The sequence below is a fragment of the Falco rusticolus genome, chromosome 12 (assembly GCF_015220075.1).
Source record: "Falco rusticolus isolate bFalRus1 chromosome 12, bFalRus1.pri, whole genome shotgun sequence".
Taxonomy (NCBI): domain Eukaryota; kingdom Metazoa; phylum Chordata; class Aves; order Falconiformes; family Falconidae; genus Falco; species Falco rusticolus.
The window spans coordinates 30,773,867-30,798,968 of NC_051198.1; the positions used below are offsets into that span (position 1 = coordinate 30,773,867).

General features: G+C 45.7%; 1 protein-coding gene across 28 annotated transcripts in view; it reads right to left on the minus strand.

Annotated features, from left to right (window-relative positions):
• NRXN1 (neurexin 1) overlaps nt 1-25,102 on the minus strand; it is a 730,254-nt gene that overhangs the window by 37,408 nt on the left and 667,744 nt on the right. The window contains exon 1 of one of the 28 annotated variants that reach the window (XM_037405545.1): nt 19,219-19,457. The exons of 26 other annotated variants lie outside the window; for them this stretch is intronic. In XM_037405545.1, coding sequence (XP_037261442.1) covers nt 19,219-19,251 — 33 coding nt within the window. In that variant the 5' untranslated portion in view covers nt 19,252-19,457. Of the gene's footprint in view, nt 1-19,218; nt 19,458-25,102 lie in introns of those variants that run through there. One more of the 28 variants, XM_037405544.1, reaches the window with a different exon arrangement.

The window sequence follows — 25,102 nt, forward strand, 5'->3', positions numbered from 1 at the left end:
AGCCAGTGCCCTACATAAAACGAGGCCACAGAGGACTTGGCTGTGTTCTGCATTTGCTTACTGAAACGATAAAGCTTCTCACTACACTCTCAAGATACACAGCAAGGCAGTTCCTTAACATTTCCTTCCCAGTCTCTGCAGCCGATCAAGTTAATACACACGTATTTCAGCATGTCTTAATATTTTGCTTCAGCATAGTGAAAACGTTGCAGCCTCCCTCCTTTGTTCTTCCCAGCCTCCTGCAGCAACGTCTGAATTAAAGTAGGTATAAAACATCTACTTATGCAAATTGCACTCAAAAATCTGGGGGGATGAAAATCCTAGAAAAAACCCATGTGTAACCGAGTGCTCTCTGAGCAAAGTAATCATTTATCTTTGTTGGTTTTTTATCTCAAAATACAATCCAGAAGCCTTTTTCAGCGCATGAAAGTCATACTTCTTAACCTCATCCATCAATGTGTGGAGTAGGCTAGCCACTCCCTGTAGTATTTTTACAGGTAACAGAGCAAAGTCATTTTCTAAAAGGCACTTGACATATGCTAATGCTCAGTCTGGAAGTACCTGCTTTGTTTTCAGAGCACACAGGCTGCCCTGTCAACCTTGACTTTTTTTTTTTTTTTTTTTTTAAAACTCCAAACAATAAAACAAGTGGCAACTGTTATTAATAATTAGCAGTTGCGCACAGAGCTGCTCTTTAGCTTCCCTACCCAATTCTCCACATTAAAAATAAATGAGGAGAGGATGAGGTTGACATTTAAAAGTTCAGTTCTCTTGAGAGGCAACAGAAATATGGACATTTTACAGAGTTCCAGGGGCTTTACTGACTGGGGAAAACATGTCTGGGAAACTGGGAGCCTGAAACTCCCACCCTGGAATACGGAGGACAACCTGATGCCAAGTGATTCTCTCTTCTGCATTCTTGAAATTTGCCTCTGGTTCTCATCATTAGCCACAACGCCGGGTAACTTTGACGCTGCAGACCCAAGCAAAAGCCCACTGTCATGCCCTCTCCTACCCTACCGTTTACTTGCAAACACAAAATCTCCAAATGCCCCCAGTTTTAGCTTTGTAAAACAACACAGAACTCAGAAAATCATTGATTTTCTGGGATGGCAATGGGAAATACCTATTTTCCATGAGATGGCTGCTATTTTCCTAACTCATATGGGCTTTATCGCTGGAAAAGGAAAGGAAATTAAAGCCTTCCCTGCCGTCTTGAGTCCTTTTTTGGCTACGGATTTCCTTCAGGAGAAATGATCACCTTGGCGTGCATAGCTCCGCACTTGCAGCTTTATGCAACTGCTTCCAATCAGAACAGCAGGACGGGCAGTGAACAGACGGCTTCTTCCCCCGCCACCTTCCGCGCCCACAGCTCGGCTTTGACTGAACAACGTCAAGGTGGCTTTACGTGGGAAGCGCTCAGGGAAAAGGCGGGCACTAACCCACCACCAAGAGAGGGATAGCTGGCAGACTCCAAATGGGCACTCAGAGAGGAAGAAGTGTTTTGCTTCCTAAAGGCAGGACAAGGGTCCCGGCCAGCCGCTCCCACGTGCTACTGGCCAGAAAGCACGGGAGGACCGCTCCATCACACCTCCTGCCATCTCTCCTCCGTGGCTGGCTGCTTCTTCAGCTTAACGGGGCACGGCAAATGCTGGCAGACGAGGCGTTTTCAATGATTCTGCTCTGAAAGTTAAATCTGCCATTATAAGATTATACTAATACATGTACAGCTGTACATGTCAATCTGTGCGTCGGGAAGGCTGTTATCCCCCGCATCAATTTATGTTCTCATGTACATGGAAAAGGTACATAAAGCAAGTGCCACAACTGCACAGTGCTGCAAATCAGGAGTTCTGGAAACACCAGAGCGAAGCCTCCAAGAGGTGATTAAAATCCCCAAATGCTGACTTGGAGATGACAGACTTCTCGCACCAGTATATGCAATTATGGCGAGCACTTGCAAAATTTATTCGCCATTAAACATGGAGCGTAAGTATCAATAAAGTTCGTTTGTCGTCTTTTTCTTTACTACCGACCTGGCCTTGTTATTAATAAAAGTAAGAAATAGCCTTTTTCATCAACATAGGAACACATGTAGATTGATGTTTATCACTGCACGGTCTGCTTAGGGCCCTTCAAGTTTGCTTTGAAGGATCACAAATTATTCACAACACAGCGGGGTTTCTTCAGTGATCACATCTGATGCATTTTATACAACATCCTTGTTTTTTGTATCTGATACCAAACCCTATAAACCACGTCATTTTATGGGGAACCTGAAATTGGATTCCTCTGCAACAGAACATTTCCTCCCTCGACTGTCTGCAGCACTTTATAAAATATTTATTGATAGGATGCCTAAAAATACACATAGGCCAGCACAGCTTTCAGATGGATAACTATTTAGCAGCCACAGACTAGATTTCACACCACAGGGTTCTTATTAGGCATAGTTGCCTAGAAATCACACTTATTTTCTGATATATGATTATAAATATTTTCATTTAAAATGAATAATTCAGCTCACTGAACAGACAAAATTACATGACGTTTACTTTTTTAAGGTTCCCCAGCAAAAGCTCTTCTCCAAAAACATACAGAGGATGCAGGCGAACAAGTCTGCGTCTTTCCGCCTATTTCTCTTTTACTTGAAAACAGCATTTAATTACTCTTTTTGTGACGCACATCACATATCCTGGTCGAGCTCCGGCATGAAATGCAGAGATGCCATTTTGGGCCAGGCATTTCCCGGTGTGACTTCCTGTGATACTGAAAATTCCCATCCCCTGACACCCCCTGGGCTTGGCTGCCTGCATGTGACCGAGCCTGGGCTCTTCTCCAAAATGCAAACGGCAAGGCAGCCCGCTTTCCTGGCTAATTAAGGCAGCGACAAACACATTCTCACCGCCCTGGAGATGCACGACTTCCCCAGGGAAGCACGGCACCAGGTTTTCCACCAGCAGCAGAGCCGGGCACGGCCACTGTCCCACCCCACGGTTACTTTCTGGCCGGCTCGTGCCACAGCCACGCTGGGCACGTTTCCAGGGAAGCACCAAGAAATCACCCCTGCCTCCAGAAGCTTTGGTCCAGGTGGCTTCCCCCAGTGTGGATGGCAAACAAGAGCTGGCACCTGGACACGACAAGGATGCAAGGAGAGGGCACTGTCAGCGGTGCTCCCTCTCCACCACAAGCACCCCTGCACTCAAGAGAGGGATCACCACAATTCCCAGTTCTATTATGGATACTGAGGAGTTCATCCTCCTCTGTTACTTCTTCAAGTTACAAAACCCTTACCTCTCCGTTATTGTACCTGTTTCTTCTTCCTAATTCCCCTGTGACACAGGGGTCCCCTCCCAGCACTCAGGGTTTCTGCTCTCAGTGGGGTTCATAGGGAACACAGCCAGGTACCACCCAGCACTTACAAGAGCACAGTAGCCTGACACTGCCCCTACGTGGATTCTCAGTCCGTACTTTCCAGAAAACATGCTCTGCAGGCTAAAGACACACCTTAACATCACATAACACACCCAATCCCAGCCCTCCTGCAATCCATTTGCTAGAATATTTTACTCACAAGCACATCTGTAGCAGCGTATTTCAGCACATTCAAGGGACCAGATAAAAGCCCGTTGCCCACTGTCTGCAGGCACATAACGGCATCCATCCCGCGCAAAACAGCAGCATCGCTTTCCCAAATGCACCGGCTGGAGGAACTGAATACAACTGAGAATTTCTGCTTGATGAGTATAGCAATCTTAATTGAGATTTAATGTTTACTTTACCTGGTTAAGCACAGAGCAAACACTAGAGAAATTATTGTGAAACAAACAAACAAAAAAAATTTGTTCAAAAGCTAATTAACAGTGGTTGAAACTTGCTTGGTTCAAACATGATCCTGCTCGAGCAATGGACATTTTCCAGCACAGCAAATGCTTAGCCTCATGGATAAACCTTTGAACTCGCTCTGTTGTTTCAGGCACCCGAACCACTAATTAAAAAAGAATAATATAAAAGAAAACATAATCTTACCTGCAGAAGAGGAAAATGGCTAAATATTTAATTCTTCTCTTGTACACAGCGAACTAGAAAATAGGCAGGCTGAGTACGTGTATGTTTGTGAGATTGTGTGTTTAATCCATGCGTTTCATATTGTTTAGAAAGATACAATCACCGTTTCATAGCTGTTTTCACACAGGTCACTGCTGTATGACTCAAAACTTCATTAAAGTGTCAATTCAAAGACCGGTGAATCTTTCCATATGGCTGCATTCGGCTTCAGACTGGGTGCTAACTTCAAAGCCTGCACCGCCTTTCCCATGCCAAGAAAGGTCCGGTTCTGGAGATGCCATGTGCTGCCTGCAACGGTTCTGACCTTGCCACTTTTTACTTGCAAAGGACTGTACACATTTAGAAACACTGGAGATTCAGTAAACTTACTAGTTCTGCCCCAAGCCCAAGCACTTAGATCAACCCCCCTCCCACTGACATAGTTTTATTTTGCAAAACTTGACACTAATGTAAGTCTCCCTGCTTCTTTTTACATAGGGCAAACGCCTATGACCTCCAAGAGCCTTTATCCTATTTTATTTTTAGCCCCCCCCCCTGCTTTGCCTGACGCGGTAAGAAAGCCACTTTAGCTTAGAGGAGCGTGAGTGGCAATGCTTGGGTGTGCAGCGGGGAGCTGGGGACGGTGCTGGGCGGACCCAAGAGACAAACAGTACTTTTGTGATAGCAGCAGCAGCAGCTCAGCACTAAAACATAGACTCGTGCCAGCAATAAATAGCCCTAATTATTCTATATAAGAAAATTGTCTGCAAAGTGGAATGCCAGAATCTCAGAAATACATGCACGCAACTTTCTCATCAGAGGTGGTATCCCTTTTCCTTAAGCAGTCAGGACCTCCTTCGGGACCCATTCCATTTCACATGGTGGTTGGTCTGCTTTTCTCATTCCCTGTGTTTTTAGCTACTGGGGATAATAAGAATATGGATTAATGACTGATTTTAATGTCATGTAACACCGGTAACACATATACCATGCAGCGATTATATCAGCAACTGTGTCTATAATCGCTCTTCAAGGATTCACTATCTACAAATCTGCCACTTTGCCTTGAAAAGTACAACCCAAACCTGTCAAAATCAAACCGGATTGTCATCAAAATACTGCAGAAGTTAAGCAAACAGGCTGTGGAACCATGCCCTGAAACAAATCGATATTTCATGTCATAATTTACACTGTGGAGAGCCAAAGCAGAAAGACATTTATGTAAAACAGGAACTTCCATTTTGTTGTTGTTGGGTGGTTTGGGGTTTTTTTTTTTTTCTTTTCCTCTCCCAAAGAAATCCAGTGAAGCTTCAGAAGAGCCAACACCTATAGCCATACGTTTTAGGGGCTAAGCTATGCCGGGCACTGAAGAGATGACAGACGTCAACCATGACAAATAGGAATGCCTATGTTTGACCGACGCCACTTTCGCTGTTCATCACAGGACAGATATTAAAGCACAAGGATATTTAAAAAAGAAAGGAGATGAAGGACTATTTTGTATTACCACGTAAAATGCACAGATGTTCACAAAGGCAAGAACCACTTTAACCAGCTCCTCGAAAGACAACAGGGGTCTTCAGCACTGTGCACCAACTCCTTCGTACCGAGAGCCATTTCCCCTCTAACGGCAGCATCTAATGTCTCATTTTCATTAAAGGTTCAACATTCTTAAATGAAAGACAACTAAAATAATTTCAAAAATAAACAGCAAACAGCTGGAATCACTTTACAAGAAAACTCTTCCCCTAATTACTCTTTAAATTCATCTCCCACTTCTGCTCCCCTCCCGTAATGTCAACTGGATTTAAGTGCGAGTTTCCAGAAGCAACAATGAATTCCTCTGGTGTAATTCCACTGACTGGGTCTTTAGGTCTTACTAGGCATGACCTCCGCTGCTGCCAGTGGGAATTTTACTTGGATAGAGAGCAACAGATCTACCAGCCTCTGTGTCCTCAACAGGTTCTGCAGAAGTTCAGAGAATTAAGAGAGAAGCCTCTGAATTAGGATTATTCGGTCAGTTGTTCTGCTGTCACTGAGACATCTTCTTAAATACATGGACTGCTGCTAAGAGGCCACTTTGGTAGAAAACATGGTTATTCTCGATAATAACACAGCTCATGCACAGCAATATTTCTCAGCTAATGGATGTCTTCCTTAGGATGCCTGTGAAAGGCCACCACGGAGGTCATGAGACACCGTCAGGGTCAAGCGTTCTTTGTCAACATTTTGAAACACAGATATGCAGAACTAGACACACCATGTGGCCTTTGTTACCCATCAAAATGATTTACTCTCGTTATCAAACACAAAATGGTGACGACTTCAAATACACGAGCGCTGAAGGCGGCATCAGTGACTTGAAAATTGCTGGTGTCAGGAAAGAAGCATGTGAAAAATGTCTGAGTGCATCGCTTAGGCTCTGCCAGTAACTAGCAACGCAAGTCCTCATTGCACTGTATGTTTATGCTTACGTCTTGTACTTGTAATTTGTTCGGGTCTTGCTATATTAAAACAATGCCCAGTGAAATGATAGGAAAATAAAGTTGAAAAATACATTCACCGTTCAGCATTCCTAAACAACTAATTTAACGGGCCAAATGAGCAGCACTGGCGTTTTTTCCTGCTTGAAGACATCTAGTGCATCTCTACTGCTAGAATGGTCCATCTAAAACTGTAATGCCAGAGAACTTCAGAAACAGACTGGACTTTACGATCCAGAAATTCTTTTCCAGTCTTATGTTCTCATCTCAGGTAACTGAATAATTTCCCATGTGGGTGAATGAACCACTATCAGGTTTTGTTTAAAGTTTGTGCCTTGAGCTAGACTTCCCTGCCTTCGCTCAGAGGCCTTTCTCAACGGAACTGAAATTTTGCTAGCTGGAAAAGGCGACAACATTTCTCCCATGCTAGTGATGGGTGGAGACTCTTTCCATATATTGGGAGATTCAACAAAGCCGTTCTTCTGGTTTAGATACAGCAAGGCTAAATGTATTTGACGTCCAGTATCGGTTTCTGATAAACTCTTCCTCTCCTCAAAAGCAAACAGGCAAGAAATAAAAAATGCAAGCACTGATCCAGGCAAGCCAATCACCACCTGTAACTTCCCCAAGGGGGGGATGAAAAGAAAAAAAACGGGGGGGAAAAAGGGTTTTCTTCTCTTCATCACAGGGTTTTGGTGTGTAAGGCCACCTTCCCGCTGAAGAGCTGTCCAGCCTGCACCACTAACTCCCTCCCAACCGACCTCCCAGGCCCGCCGCTGTTCTAGCATGCAGGCAGGTGCCAGAACACATGCAAACACCCACTCCTCTTTCTGGCAGCTGCTTCTTGTTTCCTGGGGCCTTGTGCCTGACCGTCTTCTCAACACACACCTCAAAACGTGACCTTCCCCAGGTACTCTCAAAGATGTACAGTTTCCCAGGCTGTCCCAACCGTAAACCTGTTTGCAGGTGCTGACCTGCAGCAGAGCTGGCTCAGGAATTATTCTTACCCAGCTTCCAGCTTCTTTTCAGGTAACAATTTAGTGCTCTGCAATCACAGAATATCATAGAGCTCTTGCAACAATTCCCACTCGCTCTCCTCCTTCACACCCGGAAAACCCAATTCCCACAGTGATAAGCTTTTCAGCCTTCCCCCCCCACCCCCCAAAGAAGGCTTATATCAAAAAGTTTTTAAGACCTTATTAAGCTATGCATGTTCAAGTCCACCTTGAGTCATTCCCTTCGCAATGTTACTTTTGAGATGGAAAATGGGCTTTACGAAATTAAGGTCTCCCACAGTTTAGTGGTACATTTCAGGTCCTACCACGTAACTTTCACATTAAACAGAAAGAGCTCCTAATGGCTACATTGGGTGAGCAAAGTGGAAGGGATGCTTATTTTATTAAACCTGGCAAAAACCTGGCTTTGTTTTAAATCCTCTCTCTCCCTGAATGCCTTATATTTATTGATACATCTCAGAAGCCACCCACTGAAAATGATTTCTAATGCATCTTCTGCAAGGCTGGCTGAAATACATGTACAGTTAGAAGAAACTGCTTTTAACGAGCATCATCTTTTCGATGCTCTGGTCTAAAGGATCTCTTGATATTGGAAACTTCGGATCTCAGTTGCTTTATTTTGAGTTTGACATTCCTCACCCTTCTCCATGCTCGGCTGTGATAGCAAGCTGACCCCTTCTCCTGCCCACTTATCCACAGGCAGGAAAGTTCCCTTTTGTGAAATACCCCATCAGGCAATAGCTACCTGATTGCTTCCAGCACCACAACAGCACCTGACAGACAAACACCATATGCATCATGAACATCAGCTGAAATGATGCTTCTGTCTTCTATGGTGAACTTTGGCATCAACCAGCTGCGCATTGAGCCACTTACCAGTTTCTTGAGGCTGCTTCCACCCCTCCCCAAACCAGCCCAATTCACACCTGCTTACGCTATTTCTTGTTATGGCTTGGGGAAACCACAAGCAGTATTTAACAGTCTTCTCCGACATCACTACAGCCCTTCCTGGGGACAAATACACCAACCCTGTACTTTCCATTTTGTCAAAAACTGCTTATCTGTTTCATCCTGCATTTTGGTAAATCTCACTGTGATGCGGAGACGGACAGTAATCGTCAAGGAACACCTGCTGTAATCCGTGTGGACAAAGCCTGCCTACATCTGCCCTCTGCTCAGGTCTTGCTGGAATTGAAGTTTTCATAAATGCAGAACAAGAAGAAAATAAAACTATCCTGCAGCCTGCTGCAGCCCGAATCCTGTCCCGGTGCACACACAAGTTATCCTTCTTCTTTAGCAGTGCTATAGGGGCATCCTCCTCCTGTCTCAGAATACCACAAGGATAAACTGTAAAGTCTCTGAAGATGTTTGTTATCTCTTTCTGGAAGGTTAAGATGCCCTAGTCTTCTTAGGTTGGTTTTTTATTTAAAGGGGCTATAGGAATTTCCAAGTCTGTTTTCCCAATCACTGGTTCATGTAAGAAATATTATAACCTTCTATGGTTTATTTAATCCTCGCCTCCCCCACCTCCAAGACATTAATCAATGTTTACTACGCTGTTTTACAGAGTGCTTTTGAGGAGGGTGTCAACCGAGAATTTGGGGTAGCATGTCTGTCCAAAGAAGATTCCCTCTCTGAAACCAGATTACTCCACTAAAATCTGTTTGCTTTGTATCAGGGCTGAGGTCCACCTACGACTGTTCTCAAATCCAGCAGCTGCCCTCCACAGCTGAACCGCTGCAGAAAAAATGGCAGATTATGTGTGAAATATTTTTACAACTCTGCCTGAGCATGAAAATACGCACAAACATACTCCATGCACAAAAGGGTCTCGGTCTGAAGAAGTTGCTGATTAGCTGCCCCACAAGGCTCATTGAGAACACTCCGTGACTTCCACAGCTGCAGCCCACAGCTGCATGCAAGAGTCCAAGTACCTGCTGAGGGACAAATCCTTTCAGCGACTTTTCCCTTTGTTGTTCTGAATAACCCTGCATCAGTTTTCTGAGCCTAAAAGCAAACTAGCGTGTGGCCTCGGGAAGGATGCCTCCCTCACCGACACGGCCTGTGAAGGTGGGAATCCAAGCCAGTAGGCTTGCAAGATCCTGGTGGCAGACGGATGGTTATAATGTATCGGCTGCTTTATTTTAAAAATATACTGAAGGCAGGCTCTTGCATTGAGATCCCTTCTCCGTTATACTGCTAAGCTGGGAAACGATCCTATGATTCTGTGATTCAAAGTGAGACGACTGCATGTGAGCTACTGGCCCCGTGTGTGACTCCAGAGGAGCAGGTATAGAGCAGGGACAGGTGCAGTGATGCTCAGCCGAATTTACAGCCAGAAACGACAGCTATAAGAAGCGACTGTTGCTCCCAGACATTTCAGGGGGGTGCTGGTTCTGAAATCTGAGTTTCACGCTCAGTCTTCTGCTGTAAATGTGGTTAAAAAATAAAAAGAAGAGACTGCACTACCAAGAGTGGCAGAGACAGTTTCAAGACTCTTATTTTGAGCTTTAATTGGCATGAAATTGATGCTAAGGAGAGCACCACTGTTTCCCCTGATTTGACCTCTGCAGCACGAGATAAACAAAAATTCCCTGCCAAAGACTAGAGTCTCAACTCTTAAAATGTACCTGGTAGTCAGGCAGCCACCTGCTTCATATAGACAAGGTAAAAAAATTAGAGATCCTTGGAATGCAGCCAGTGTTTTGATCAGCTCAGCATCCAGACCTGGCCAGCTCCATCAGCCGGAGGGGTCATGGGCTGGGCATACACCCTACAGCCCGAAATCAGGCCACCAGCACACAGAGGACTATCGGTGGTCGGATTGACGATGCCACCCCTGTGCAGGTGTTCCCCACTGATACTCCTCTGCTTTTGTCTGGAGACTGAGAGCACCTGCTGACTAGAGCATCCTTTCCAGTATTGCAGAGCCAGAGCAGCTCACAGGGAAATCAGATGCAGCAACTCATAGTTACTAACATTTCCATTAGCTCTACATGAATTTAGAAAGGGAAAAACAAACCAACCCAACAAGTTTTTTGACAGCTGACCTCACAAATCACCACAGGTTTGAGGACCATATGTGGTGGCCGTGTCTAACTTGCAGGACCACCCTCTGAGGGCACTCGGAGACAAGACTCAGCGTATACAGAATGTGTAGTAGTTTCCTTAAGTCACGCTCCCAAGTATTTTGCAAGGGGCAGAGGATATTCCTGCCTTTCCTTTCTTACAATACCCTTCCCAGTTATCAGCGCTAACGCAGTTGAGCATACAACCACGCAAAGCCATTCCCAGGAGGAAGGAACGCTACCTCCAAACTGACAAACTTTCACCCAAGGGAGGAGTCCACTCGACCCCAAAGAAGTCGCTTACCGAGTCGTTGACTTATTTTGGATCATACACATACATGTAAAACACTGCATCGAGAACAACTCAAATGGCACCTGGACAATGCAAGCACGATTACAGTTCTTCCAAAATATTTTATTACTAAACTCTCAACTAACATTCAGGGTAATTTAAACTCAAGACACAATTTCTTTGTTGCTCCCAATGCCCCCTATTAGATAGCTAGTCCTGTTCTGGGACACTGGTGCTGGAGGAAAAGCCCAACAAAGAATAATAATGGGAAAAGAAAATTATTTTTAATAACTGATGATATTAAATGACGCTAACGTTTTAGTATGAGACGACGCACAATAAAAGGCAGTTTGCAAGGCTCCCCATGAATTTAATGTGGGGTAGTTAAATAGTGATACAAACTTTCTCCAAAATGCCAGAATAATGGGACTAATAACTGTTTTGCTCAATTCTTTGGATCCTCAAATTCAGTTAAAACCTAGAAATTATCTGGCATATTCATAAATGAACGAGGAACGCAAAGTTCCCACAAACAGAGGAAGGAACAGAGTTTCTACATGCAAGCTAGAAATACAGGTAATCCTGCCCTCGCACACGGGTTTGTGGGGCCAGAAAGCACCGGAGCCACGTCGCCAAGCCCGCGGTACAAGAGATGCAGGCTCTATTCGAACTCTGAAGAACACCAGCTTCCACACTGCAAGAGAACACTGTTTAACCAACATTTTTCACAGTTTCATCTGTTCTTACTCTAGTCATCAACATGGCTAAGACAACATCTTCCTATTTTGCTTGCTATAGCTCATCAGTAGTACGGGCATATGTCATGCACTAATAGTCTGATAAACAACTGAAGCTGCTCGTAGTTCACTCCAGGGAGATAATGTTATTTTTCAGGGTCATCTTCTTATTTAGTAATCTCAGATGGTTCTGTCTAATTAATCACAAATAAATGAGAATCTTCTTTTGGAACCAAAACGAATTACGGTTGAGTTAGGCTTTCAGCGGGAGTTAGTCACTTCACACTGTATTTTTAGATCATTTACCCACATCGCTTTCAGTTGCTTTATTTCCACCTACAACAATACCTAAGGTTGAAAAGCTGACTTTAATCCCTGAAGCCATCTGGATACCAGGCTATAAAAGAAATAATGCAAAGCCTACTTGAGCAGCCAAGTCAGTCTCGGCACAATGCAAGGCAGGAGCAAGAGTCATGGGTCAGCTGCCAGAGCTCCTCAGCCTGCAGTGGCTGCACACTGGAAGAATGTTCCGACCATCACAAAAGCTGCTGCTCTTTCCTGGTTCAGATAAATCACCTACATAGCCATGGGGAACAGATATTACAGACCGTCTGGATGCAAGGAAATTGTCTTTGACTTTTTCAGGACTAGGCTGACCATTTCAGTCTTTTAGACTGCCAGAAAACAAAGATTAGACAAAGTGACAGATACATTCCTATGGGTTTAAAAGTTGCTATTATTTCTTTTGTAACCGTCTGCTGCACAAAACCAGTGAGATCTGAATGTCAGTCTGTATCCTTTCTGCCTCGCACATCATCACCAGTAACCCTGAAGGAGTATTTTGCAAAGGTCGCCTTTGCAGCCTTTTCAGATGTCCCCGCTACCACTTTACTTATGGTATTCCCTTGATATCCCCAGCAGAAAGGGAATTATGTAGTGATAGAAATTTTCTGCACAGGTGAAGCTGCAAAGGGAAGAGTTCGAGCTGGTAAAGATGACAACTGTCAGTGTAGCCTAGAGAAAAATGTGGGGTCTTACTTTGTTATGCCTCTAGGTAAGAATGGTGGAACTGGCAATTTAGCGCTGAAGATATGGGCAGAAAGGAACAAATTACGCTGATTGCCTCTCAACCGTTTCACGTGCCCTGAGCCCTGCCAGAGTTAGCATAAACATCTTAATGTCTGTTAAGTCAGCTAGAATAACTTCAGCAAATGGCAAGGCTCCCCTGTAAAGTCCCTTCCTAACCAAAACTGCACAGGCGACCGCAATCCAACAGGCAGTGAAGGTGCCTGGACACGCCAGGGGACTCCCGCAGAGATCTCCCGCTGGTCCAGACTGAGTTTAAACTCACGTAGAGGATGCAAACTGCGTTTCACAGGGCTAAGTCTGAAGACGAGGAAGGGTGCAGTGCCCTAGCGTTGTGCCCTTTATGCCTAGGATGAGAGGAGAGCTATTTCTGGCGCTGATGCAGCGTGGGCTGAAATTGGTCACCGATGCTCACGTGGGATGTGGCAGTTCCGCAGACGCAGTTGTCGGCGAGGGCCCGGGGCTGCTCAGGCTGTTCGGTGCAGATGGACATCCTCTGTGAAATCACAAGCTCCATTTTTAGCTTGGCTTTACAAACCCCTGTGAAGCTGGCATGGGCCGGGGGAAGTGAGCTTGCCCAGATTACGGCGGTTGATGTTGACGTCAACCTCGCAGCACATATTTGCATTTGGGAGTGGAGCTTATCGAAGGTTATTTTTTTTTTGTGGCCTGCTGTGATTTTGGCTGAGCAGTCGCCCACCCCCTCCTTACCACCCCCTCGCTGCTCTGAAGCGTGATGGAGGCTGGTTCTCTGTCAAATTCCATTGTACTCATGCCTCAGTTTCCCCATCTTTGGTGCACAACTGACATTTAATTCCAGTATCTAATATACCTGTCCTATATACCTGTGTTTTATGTTATAAAACCATGAGGTTTTGATCGCTATCATATCCCTGTTACTAAGCAATTGTAATGTGCATGAGGAACTCAGAAATACGCTTTACTCCTAAGGGCCAGATGAACTTCATTTTTGCTTCTACTCTACAATATAGTCAACACAAATAACGTACATTTGCTCGTTTTCTAAGTACTCTCGGGGCAGCGCATTACTTAAAGACCCTTTGGTCACACAAGATAAACCAGGTCAAAACCAAAAACTGTTCTCCACGTCTTCGATGAAGCTGTGCCCTGGGTGTATATTCCGCTTTGAGGGAGCTTTAAAAATTGAGAGCGGTCACAGTGCAGACACACAGCCCTGGGCTCTAACCGCCCTGTACCTGACACGGAACTTGCTCACCAACTTTGCCATCTTACCTTCAAATAATCTCATATGCAAATTTTGAAAATCCAACAAAATCCCTGAACAATTAAGGTGAAGCAGTGCTAAAAAACAATACAAGAAAGCAAAGCGCCTCCCCAGCCTCCAGTAGGGAATAATCTAACAAGAGCGTACGTGACATGGTGTAGCCTTCATAATGAGCATGAACTAGCAAGGGAGGTTTGAAAATAGATAGGAAAGGGAATAAAAGAAATCAGAAGAACTTCAAGAAAGAAAAACAAACACAAAACTTGGGGAAATGTAAAAAAAATACTTTAAGCCTTTACTTCATGTAGTTTCGTTTTTATGGTTTCCGGCCACACCACAGCCAATAAAGAGACGCCAGCAAACCAGGCACTACTGTTACTGTGACTGAAAAATGCAATTTACTCTGTGCTTAAGACCACAACTTACTATTATCGCTTTCCGGATTTGTGCCAAAAACATAGAACCAGCCTCAAACCAGCAGGTGTTCTAAGGTCCTGGACGCTACAGACTATTGGAGTGAAAAATGCCTTACCAACTGAAAGCTTCCCAGCTCTTCGCTGGCAAGCAATCATTTAGTTCATGAGATGGAATTTAAAATGAATCATTTTGGTAAAAATACCATTTCGCTCATTTTCCACTTCGCTTCTGATATATTTTCAGTAACAACTGACCAGGAGATAGCTAGGTTTAGAAATCAGTTCATACATCCTTACCTACTTGGACTTCCATACTCTGTGCTATTCAGGCTCCTGCCAGGGATGTCAATGACATTAAAGTCATTAAAGTCAATAACAAAACTTCTGCTGACCTTAAGGATGGTAGAGATTCACCTTAAATCCACCTTTTTTAGAAACCCACCCATGCTGTTGCACAGGACTAACCTGTGTGTCCACAATGTCCAGACTTCCTACAGATATAAAACACACTTTCATATCTCTGGCCTTTCCACTTTTTTTTTTTTTTTTTTTAAAGGTTGCATGCATTTTTTCCCTTATGCACTCTAATGCATTAGTAGAGAGGGGAAAAAAAAAAAAAGTATTTCTTGCTAGAAGCAATCTGGAGGTAAGGGGACTGAACAATAATTTGACCTTCTTTACATGTCCCATCAAAAATTAACCAGCCTCAGCATGTGGGCTGCCCAGAAACAATGCCAACAAGTATTCCTTTGGAGGAATGATGGACAAGTAACTGCAAGGGTTTCGTTGGCTGCCTGCACAGCCATCCCATACCCTATCAAAAAGCTGTTGACTTTAAGTTTTGCCCTCGGCCCCTATGTTATCTCATCTTGATACAGAACCTAGATTGGAAGCCCTACCTGAAGTTTCACCCGAAAGGGATTGCAAGATACGATCAGAAAAAAAAAAAGATTAGCCCTACTTAACTGTGTGTGACTATATAGCTAAGTCTAATTATGCATCCCACAAAGAAAAAGTACAATGCAGATGTAGACAAAGATAAGAAGAGAGAGGCAATGCAGAAAAGAACAGCGAAATACTGTAATCATTGAAGCTACCCCATGAGAGCAACCCCTTGTGCTTTTGAGACTCTTCCTGGATCTGCTGCTTAGAGCAGCTTGCAAGAGCAGGACAAAACACCCTGTGGATTGAGAAGCCATGTCAGAAATGTAAGAACAGAACCACAGAGCTGGAAATCCGAAGTTACTAACACCTGAATGTGCCAAACAAGTGTAAAATTATATTTTTGTGTGGGAAAAACTGATCAGTGAGTCGCTGAAGAAAGCTTAGCTAACTCTTAAGAATTAGTAACGTGAAACAAATAGAATGACTTAACTTTCTATTAATATGCGCAACTAAAAATAATTATAAAGTATCTCAAGCATAATCAAAAAGTTATGAAAACCATGTACTGTTTATCACAAGTTCTAACTGTCAAGCTTCTGCTCGGCTGGGACTGAATGTGATGTTTTCTTCAACTATTTACCTTAATGATTTCTTTACATACACACAACCCAGCCGAGCGGCGAGACCATCCCTAACGGTGTGAAGACATGAAGAGCTCTAAGGAGAGGAACCGACCGCTCTAAGCAGTGGCAGTGGGTGACCCAAGGCAGAAGGGTGCCAGCAGAGTGAGAAATCCTTTGAGGACACGGAGCAGCTACAGTTTACATGGCTGTTGAACAAAACCACCATGATTTTCAGCAGCTGTGAAGAGAGAAAGGGCAGATGAACAGGTAGCGGTCCAAGATGTCCTAGAAGACATCTCCCATTTGGACTGCAGCAGGTTAGAGCATTCCCTCATCCCTGTCACCACACCCCTCGTGTTGGTATTTTTCTTAAATCACCTACCTGGGACAGAACCACGTTCAGCAAAATGTGATTCTTATTTTGAATCATCAGTATTTTAGTCTTTCCTGCGCATCTCTGTTCCTTGGTACTCCACCTGGGTACCTTTTGTGATGGCAACAGAGGATGGCTGAACCTCCTCCACCTTCCCTACCTGCAGCAAAGCCACACTGACAACTCTTTAACTTTTTATGTCATCTCAAAGGCACAAGGTCAAAAAATTAATCCCCTCGCACTGTGACTGGGATTTCTTGCTAAATCAGCATTACTCCGAGACATAAAGCACAGCTGAGTTTTTAAACATTGTCCTTAGGCTGTTTGTCTCCTGTGAATTCCTGTTGAATATTGATCTTGGATTTAAAGGTCCAGCTGCCCACCTCATCAGGTCGCCCCAGTGTGTACAAACTTGACCGATTGATGGGTTATTTCAAAGGCGCAGATACCTCAAGGACTAAAAATAACCTCGACAACATCAACTTTTCTTTCCTTGCTTTATACCACAAGGCTTTAGATAAGAGTGTACCTTTACAGAAATACAGGCTTACCTTCAAGGTACAGTCACAAACCAGATTTGTGTAAGGATTTATTTTTCAGACACAGCTAAGGCAAATCTGCCTAGCCTTACTCATAATCAATCTTAAAATACCAGCGAGATCACTTGATATTAAACTCGAGACCAAACGTTGGCTTCTGAGATATTCGTAACGCCACTGACCTTGTATTAAGCAAATGGAATTCATTTTGTGGATGTTATGGGGATGCATCTCTCCACAGGTGAGCTACCATCTAGGCGGTTTAATGGATTTAATGGACAATTCCTCAGATGCCCTGGCAATTACTCCTGTGCTGACCTGGAAGGATCATTAATATTAGGGAGTTGAGACGCAATTCAATTTCCACTCTGGCTCAGCCCTCAGCCTCTTCCAAGTAGATGCTGTCAGCTGTGTCAAATTATATATGATGCCTGGGTGATGTGGAAGACTATTAGGAACAGAGCTGGGAACGGCAAACTGAATTCACAAAAGTTTTCAGCCTGAACTTGAACAGTGGCCTGAGACCAACAGGCCAGAACTATTTGGCATGGGAAAACTCTTTAACCACCCGAAATATTTTTTTTGGGGGGTAAAACACTATGGGAAGAGCAAACCCAGGTATGGATTAGCCCGGTGCAATGAGAGAAGAGCTGCTTTATAGAACTGCATATCGAGAGATTCAAACGCACATGGTTAAAAAAACCCCAACAACCAAGCCCTGGCTTGATGGCAGAACTCTGAGGAACCCCAGCTGGCAAATGCGAACAGGACTGTACAACACACCCAGCACACCAAAGGGACAGAGCTTGGATCCTCAGCCCCAAAACTGCAGTGGAACCCAGAAAAAAAAAAAAAAAGAAAAAAAAAAAAAAAAAAAAAAAGATAGCTTAGATCCAGGTCAGCAGGTAACCTTTTCACAGGCATGAGAAAAGCCCCCCCAAACCGCAGCTCCTCTCAACACCACAACCTGGAAACTGGGATCAATCTGGCCAACCGTCTTCCCCGCTTCATTATCCTCCGAGTCATTCGAAAGAAAACAACGTAGTGGGGAAGCTTTTCCCCCTTTCCTTTCTGTCTGATGGGAGGAAAATCAGACATTTATGTACAGACAGAAGCTGCTGCTCCCTTGCTTTCGAAAAGCCCCTTTACCCCTTTGGGCAAGCCTCGTCCTCACCTTAATCCTTGCTCACTATCGCGATACCCCGTCCCAGTCCCACCTGGCGCCAGCTCTGGTTTTGCCAGCAGAATCCCCAGGGCACACGCAGGCGCGACAGTGCCACGGCGTTTTAACTCTTCTTGGGGAGACTGGGGGAGCCAGAGCAGATCACACAGCTCCCCAAAGGGGCCGAGCGCTCCCGCACAGCCACACGCCTTGCTCCCCTCTGCAGGTAACGCCGGCACCTCTGGAACCCGAGCTCTTTTAAATTAGATGCCTTGGAGGTTTGTTATTAACGATTGAATAAATAAACAAACAAACAAATAAATAAATAAAGGAATGAACACCACCACCACCGCCCCCCCCTTTGCTCTCCAGTGTCAGAAACAAGCAGATAAACCGTCAACCTTTAAAAATTACACAAACACTTCCATTGGCATAAACATGCAGCGATTTTTCCCCTCCCCCGAAAGATTAGAACGGACTCATTTAAAAATGAAGCTACTTTGCATTATATATCACGACATATTAGTCCATCAGATACAGTCATTCATTGTATGCAATTTTTCTTATCAAAAACATGCATATAACTCACAGGAATTCCAGTTGTGCAAATGCTCACTGAAAAAAAAACCAAATCAAAACAAATACACACGTACATACACACACACATACACGCAGATCCTGAGCCCAAATGAAAAGCATGCATGGTCAGGGTTTAAGCATCATTTAAGCCAAAATAATTGCTAGATTATTCAAAAGAAAGCAGCCTGGCAAATATTTGAAGCAGTTTTTATTCATGCTTTTATTTGATCCTTCTCAATTTGCCTTCCCTTTATACTCGTTTGTAGCAACCATGCTAAAACCCATCTCTATTTTAGAAAAAAAAGCAAAAGAGAAAAAAACGAAGCATCCATGCTCTGGGTACCAAAGCGTTATTTTCTTGGAGCAGAACAACAACAACAAAAAATTTAAAAATACAATTTAAAAGCTTTTCTATATTTAAAACAGATATCGTGCAGAAATTTGCTCTTAATATTAATGACATGCAATCTCCAAGGAGACATATTCTAATTTAAAAAAAAAAAAAAAAGTCATTTTCAGTAATCGGTGCAAATGCCTTTTTTTTTTTTTTTCCTTTCTCTCCTTTTCTTTCTCTTTCCTCCTCGCTGTCAGACTAATGGTATCTTAAACCCTGCATGCTGCAGTGCTTCGCCTGCGCTCTGCATCGGCAGTGAGAGAAGAAGCTACCTGAGAGTTTTCACAGTGCCATCTCATATCCATGTCTGCCTGGCTACCCTGCGTGCTTATAGCTTTTTTTTTTTTTTTTTTTTTTTCCTCCCCTTAATTCTTAATGGAAATCCTAGGAAATTTTAGTCCATCCTCTGAAATCAATACTGGTGACAGGCGCGCTGCCTGCCGCCGCGGGAGCCGGGGATGATGAATTGCCTGCGCATCCGCCCGGCCTATCAGTGCCCGGCGCACGGGCGGCGGCGGCGGCGAGGCAAGCCAATGGCCGCGCCGGCCGCGCAGGGGGCGCGCAGCGGGGCGGACACTGCGCGGAGCCGCCGGCGGCAGCCGCGCTGCCGAGCCCAGCCGAGCGCGGCCGGGCGGAGCCGAGCGGAGCCGAGCGCGGCCGGGCGGAGCCGAGCGCAGCCGAGCGCGGCCGGGCCGGCCCCGCCCCGCCGGGCAGGGGGCAGCGGGCGGGAGCGCGCATTCCCCGCGCCGGCAGGGAAGGGGGGTGGGGGGCGTGTGAGGGGTGCGTGTGTGGGGGGTGGCGATGTGTGGAGGGTTTGTCTGTGGGGGCGGGGTGTGGGGGGTTAGGGGTGTGTGTGGAGGGGGTGGGTGGTGGGAGGTGGTGTGTGGAGGGGTGTGCGTGGAGCGGGTGGGGGGGTGAGGGCGGTGGAGGGTGTGTATGAGGGGGTGCGTGGAGGGGGGTGGAGGGTGTGTAGGTGGATGAGGGTGGGTGGATGTGGATGGGTGGAGGGGGTGTGGGTGGGAGGTGGGATGGGAGCTGTCCAGCTGGGCGAGCGCGGGGGGTGGGTGGCGGTGTGTGGAGGGGTGGGTGAGGATGGGTGGAGGGTATGTGTGGAGAGGGGGTGGGAGAGGGGGGGTGGGGGGGTGTAGGTGGGTGAGGGGGGGGCCGGCGGTTCGTGGAGGGGGGTGTGTGTGTGGCTTTTGTCATTGCGGTGGGGTGGCTCAGGCGGTGTGACATCAACATGTGACAGCAGCGTCATCAAGCGCTTTAACAGTAGAGGTCTGAAGAACAAACCACAGACACACTCCCCCCCCACCCCATCCCACCCCCGACCAAGCCCACCGAACCCCACAAAATGGAAGCATTCGCCTTCATTTCGGAGCCACCCCGTGTGTGACACCCACAGTGTGGCAGGGTGGCATCTGGGCTGCCCCCTGGACCCCCACCTGCCATACGCACCCGCCGTCGCCATGGCCATCACCCACCCAGCACCCCGAGGTGCTGGGGCAACCCCAGCAAAGCAAGTGACCCGCGAGCACCGTTCAGTCCAAGTGCCGACGACCCCCAAAACCCAGCCGTGACGCCCAGCCCACTTTTGGAAACCATGCCTTTGAAAACAATACAGTCGTATTTTGATTTGTCCCACTGCAAATCTTTCCCCCCTTTTTTTCCCCATTTTTAACTTCACCATTTTAGCGAATCCAAACAGCTGCAGGAGTTAACAGTTGCCAGGTGCCAACCTTACTGTCCTGCAGGGCTTTGCCAACACTGCTTTCAGTAATGGACAGCCGTGCTAAGGCGAAGGACAAGCACGATATGAAAAAGTCGCGTGAAATTGCCTTTGCAGCTCCCCTAACGGCAGCTCGCAGCCGATAAGGTTGCCCTGACAGGCCTTACCCTCTTGCGTCCAGCTCAGCGGCACCAGTTTGCATCTTTCTGAAGGCGTTTGGAACGTGCAACACCATTCAACAAACCACCCCTCTGCAGGCGCGTGACGGCTAATGGCCAAAGCACATGGCAGTAAAACAAAGCTAAGGCTGCGGCTCCATATCCGTTATCACAGAAAACCAAACGGATCGGTAAGGTCCCGTCTGCAGGAAAAACATCTCCCTCCTCTAACCCCAGACCCACGTTCCACCCAAAGGTGCGTGGCTCAGTGTATTTGGTAGCCGTGCATAGCAGCGCCTTGATTTTTAATGTACAGTTATTAAATTTTAAGCCCATGTAATAGGTGTCTGCAGTTTTCCTTTCCCGATGAACTGAAGAAGAACCCAGCGCAATGGAAGCTCGGTGGCTCCTTACAGGACACGGGGGCCGCCTACATACACCCACGAGGCTGCAATTCAGTCGCAACAAAGCGGATGCTGAACACAACGCCGCACGGCTTGCTGGAAGCGGCGGGGCTGCCTGTCCAACATGGGTGCTGCGCGGCGCTCGCTGGAGAGAAGTTGTTGCAGCCCTCTCCAAACTAGCCAGCTGCAGCAAGGTCTTTTACCATCTCATACCAGCACACTCTTCATGCCAGTCCCTCTGCTGCCGCCTTCTCATCCCTCCCCACCCAGGGCATGCATTTTCTGCTTCTTCTTCAGCTGCTCCCCGCCCCCCCCCCCCATCGGCTCTCAACCACTTCACAGAACCAGCCACAGCTGCACCTCATCTACATCGGCCAACCCACCGCCCCTGAAGCCAGCCCACAGCTGTACATTATCAATGCTAATTAACCCAGCTTCATTCCTCTACAATAAGTCACTGCCCTGAGCCTCTTAGAGAGGCAGGAATGGACTCTTGGCCCTGAGGCTGGTGACCTTCAAGGCACTGTGCCAGTTCTACACTTTGTTTCCCAAGTTTGCTTTCTTCTAGTGTGGGCCAGCAAAATTCGAAGGTGCCCTGGAGATGGATGTTGTATTTTGATAGGTCCCCCCCAGCTGGACATCACTGAGCGTTTCCACCCAGAGCACCCTTGGCCCGCCGAGGAGCACCCTAGAAACCCCCAGACCCCACCACCCCACACCCTTCCCCGTGTGAAGATGGCAGAGGACACAGCCAGGCTGAACGATGGGGGCTGCTTGTGCGATGTTTTGCTGCAGGGGTGGCAGCAGTCAAACCTTCCAGCCTTTTCCGTCCCTCCCTTCCCAAGGACCAGGGCAGAGCACAGCCAGGGCAATGCTGACCCTTTGCAGCCCTGCTCCGACTGCCCTGGTGGCACCGGCGTCCCTGGCTCTGGGTTGCCTGAAAGCAAGTCCTGCCAGGGCTGTGTCTGCAGTGAAAGGAGTTCATCTAGGGGGCCAAACAAACATGGAACCCGCTGCTATATTCATTAAGAAAAAATATCTAAATGAGGATACTAAATACTGTTTCAAGTGGTCCTTTCACATCCAGTAAGTCCAGCTGTCATTAACCCCAGAATGCACCTTCCTGAAAGACAGGACTAAATTATCTGTGATATTTGGCTCGAGGCACTTTTTGGTAGTGTGATTCTACCGTAACACCGTTAACAGTAACGGACTGTCATATGTGCCATGTGCTGTTATTCTAACGTAGCAATAACAGCAATGGTATAAGGGAAGGGTGGCAGATCCCGACTCCTCCCAAACGCTAAGCAGCTGTCTGTGAGGATGGGATGCTCTTTGGGAAGCCTTGCCTTGAAGTGCTGGCAGAAATGCCGCAGAGTGCAGCTTGCCGTGAGCCACGCTAGGTCAGAAAGGCGTAACACACAGATTCTGGGAGCCCAGCGACACCCAGCTTGTAATGGAATTCCTTCTGTTGGAATACCCCTCCATCTAACCAAGTTCAGGGTGTTTTTCTTTGTTTTCCATGGAGATGCAGCTGTATGTGTGTCATGGGTGACACTACTACAGCGTGATACAGAGATACAAGACATTGTGGTTCGGACAGATTTTACCCAAAGGACGTGAAGACACTGTAAGCGTTATGGGCTTAGTAGGGCAAAGCAGTTAGAAATGCACCTGACTTTACACTCAGGGACTCGTGAGTTTACTTTAAGTAGATTCCCGAGTGCTTTGTTGAATCAAGTCCAAATATATATATAAAAAAATAATGCTAAATTCAAAAAAGCGATGAACTTGAATTCACTTGAGTACACGCTCTCAGGCTGTACATGAGTTTTCCTGAATATATATACTTCGCTAAATATATACAAAATACTGCTCAAACCCCTGCTTGTTGATGCAGCGAGGGACAGGAAATGAGTAGTATGGCATGAGTAGTACCGCATATATTACATAGCAAGGGACATTGTGGTAAGTATCACAAAAACAAATCTATATAGTTACTAAAATGCAGAACCAGCATTATGCAGCATTAAAATGCAGAACCTACACCAAAAAATGACATAAAATCCAATACACACAACGGAGAACAGAAGCCAAACCTGAGATCTGATTTAATTCTAAATATGCTACACATTTCATTAACTAGACAAGAACTGTACAGACATACCATCATTAAAATCCTTGCTACCGCACAGAACAGGCAGTTAAAATTATTGTAATTGATCTAGGAAAAAGATCTACCCAAGAGCAAGAAAGCCCCCCCTTTTTTTTATTTTTTTTTTTCAGATACCATTTTATATAATAAAAAATTGCACCTACAATTCAGACAGAGGTGGAAGTCTTAAGTTCTTACACTTTAAAGCTAAGGGCGGGCACAAATTAAGCGGTTTGAGATGAGAATTAGATTTTTTAATACAGGATTAATCTCTGCACGAACAAATCACATACTTAAACTTTGTGTGATGAAACCCCCAAACCAAAGCCAGAAAGCACCGGACAGTCTGCAGGAGTTTATCAATACGCGCATCCATGTGCACACGTAGCTGCAGCCCTCGAGAGCTACCGTACAGGCTGAAGCACAGTAACCACCACTTGTAATGCTCTTAACAAACGTGAAAGTTATGTGAGTTTCAAATATAAACTTCTACGCGTCCTTGGGGATTAAACTGGCATTTTGGCTTGAGAGTAGCATCACTGTCACGCTCAACGGCCCCCGCTGACGCCCAGTCACCTCTATGGGAAACATTTAACAGCTTTGAGGTGCACGTGGATCTGCAGCCTACAGTGAGTTTTACCTTTGTAATTACCCATATGCAAATTCATTCCTGTCTGGAGAGGGCTGGCATTAAGGAGGTAGCCTTATGCTTTTTAGAGAACCGGGACAGAATTTGGGATGTCATCAATGTGACACCTTCTTTGCTTTGCCCCTGCAGACTTCTGCCAGGCTCCGCTCTGCTGAACTACCAAACTCTGGGAAATAAATGCCAGCGTCAACACTTTCTGTCATCTGTGTAACACTCGGTGCACTCTGTACCTGTGACAAAATTACCCCCTTCTGGCAGGAGGTCTGTAATCTCCTTCCTGGAGGTCTGAACTTTCCCATCACGCCGTCAGCCAAACGGCGCCCATCAGCCCGCCTGGCAGGTACCTCTGTTCCCGTGGATCGTAGGGAAACAAGTTCGACAGTGATGAAAACCTTTAAGAGAACTGCATTCCACTGCTTGAAAGGTCAAGATCCTCCCCCTTCTTTAAGCAAATGGAAGCAGAAAAACTGTCGTCAGAAAAAATTACCCTCTCAAGAAACCATAATTTAGATCAATCCTACCTATTTGGAACTAACAGCTGCCATCAGGCTCTAGTCCCAAAGCCCGTACTGCCAAGAAACAGATGAAATGTACTCGTTTTGCTGGGCACACATATATTTTCGTTCTCCGCTTCCGATTACCTCCTACTTATTTTCCCTACCTTTTTTTCCCCCTGGTCTTTCCAAATACTTCTACACCTGGTTAATCAACACATTCACAATAATACACAGGGAAAACTTGATGATATGCAGCTAGTATGCTAATTATATCGGGCACCTTTATTTTGTCTCAATTGTCTCCATAAATTACATTTCCTACCTTTGCAAATATCAACACTACCTGATTGCTCATACCTTTCTGGTTTAGTCATAAGTACTTGGTGCTTTATCTAGAGTGGAGGGGACAAATTACATGGGAAGAGACACAGAGAGAGACCGAGGAAGCGGGAAGAAGTCAGCTACTTGTATTGAAATCTTTTCAAGGATGATTAAAAGTAAACAGCTGCAAACCTCAGCATTTTTGAAAAGGCAAAATTAAACACGGGTGGAAGGTTGTTTAAA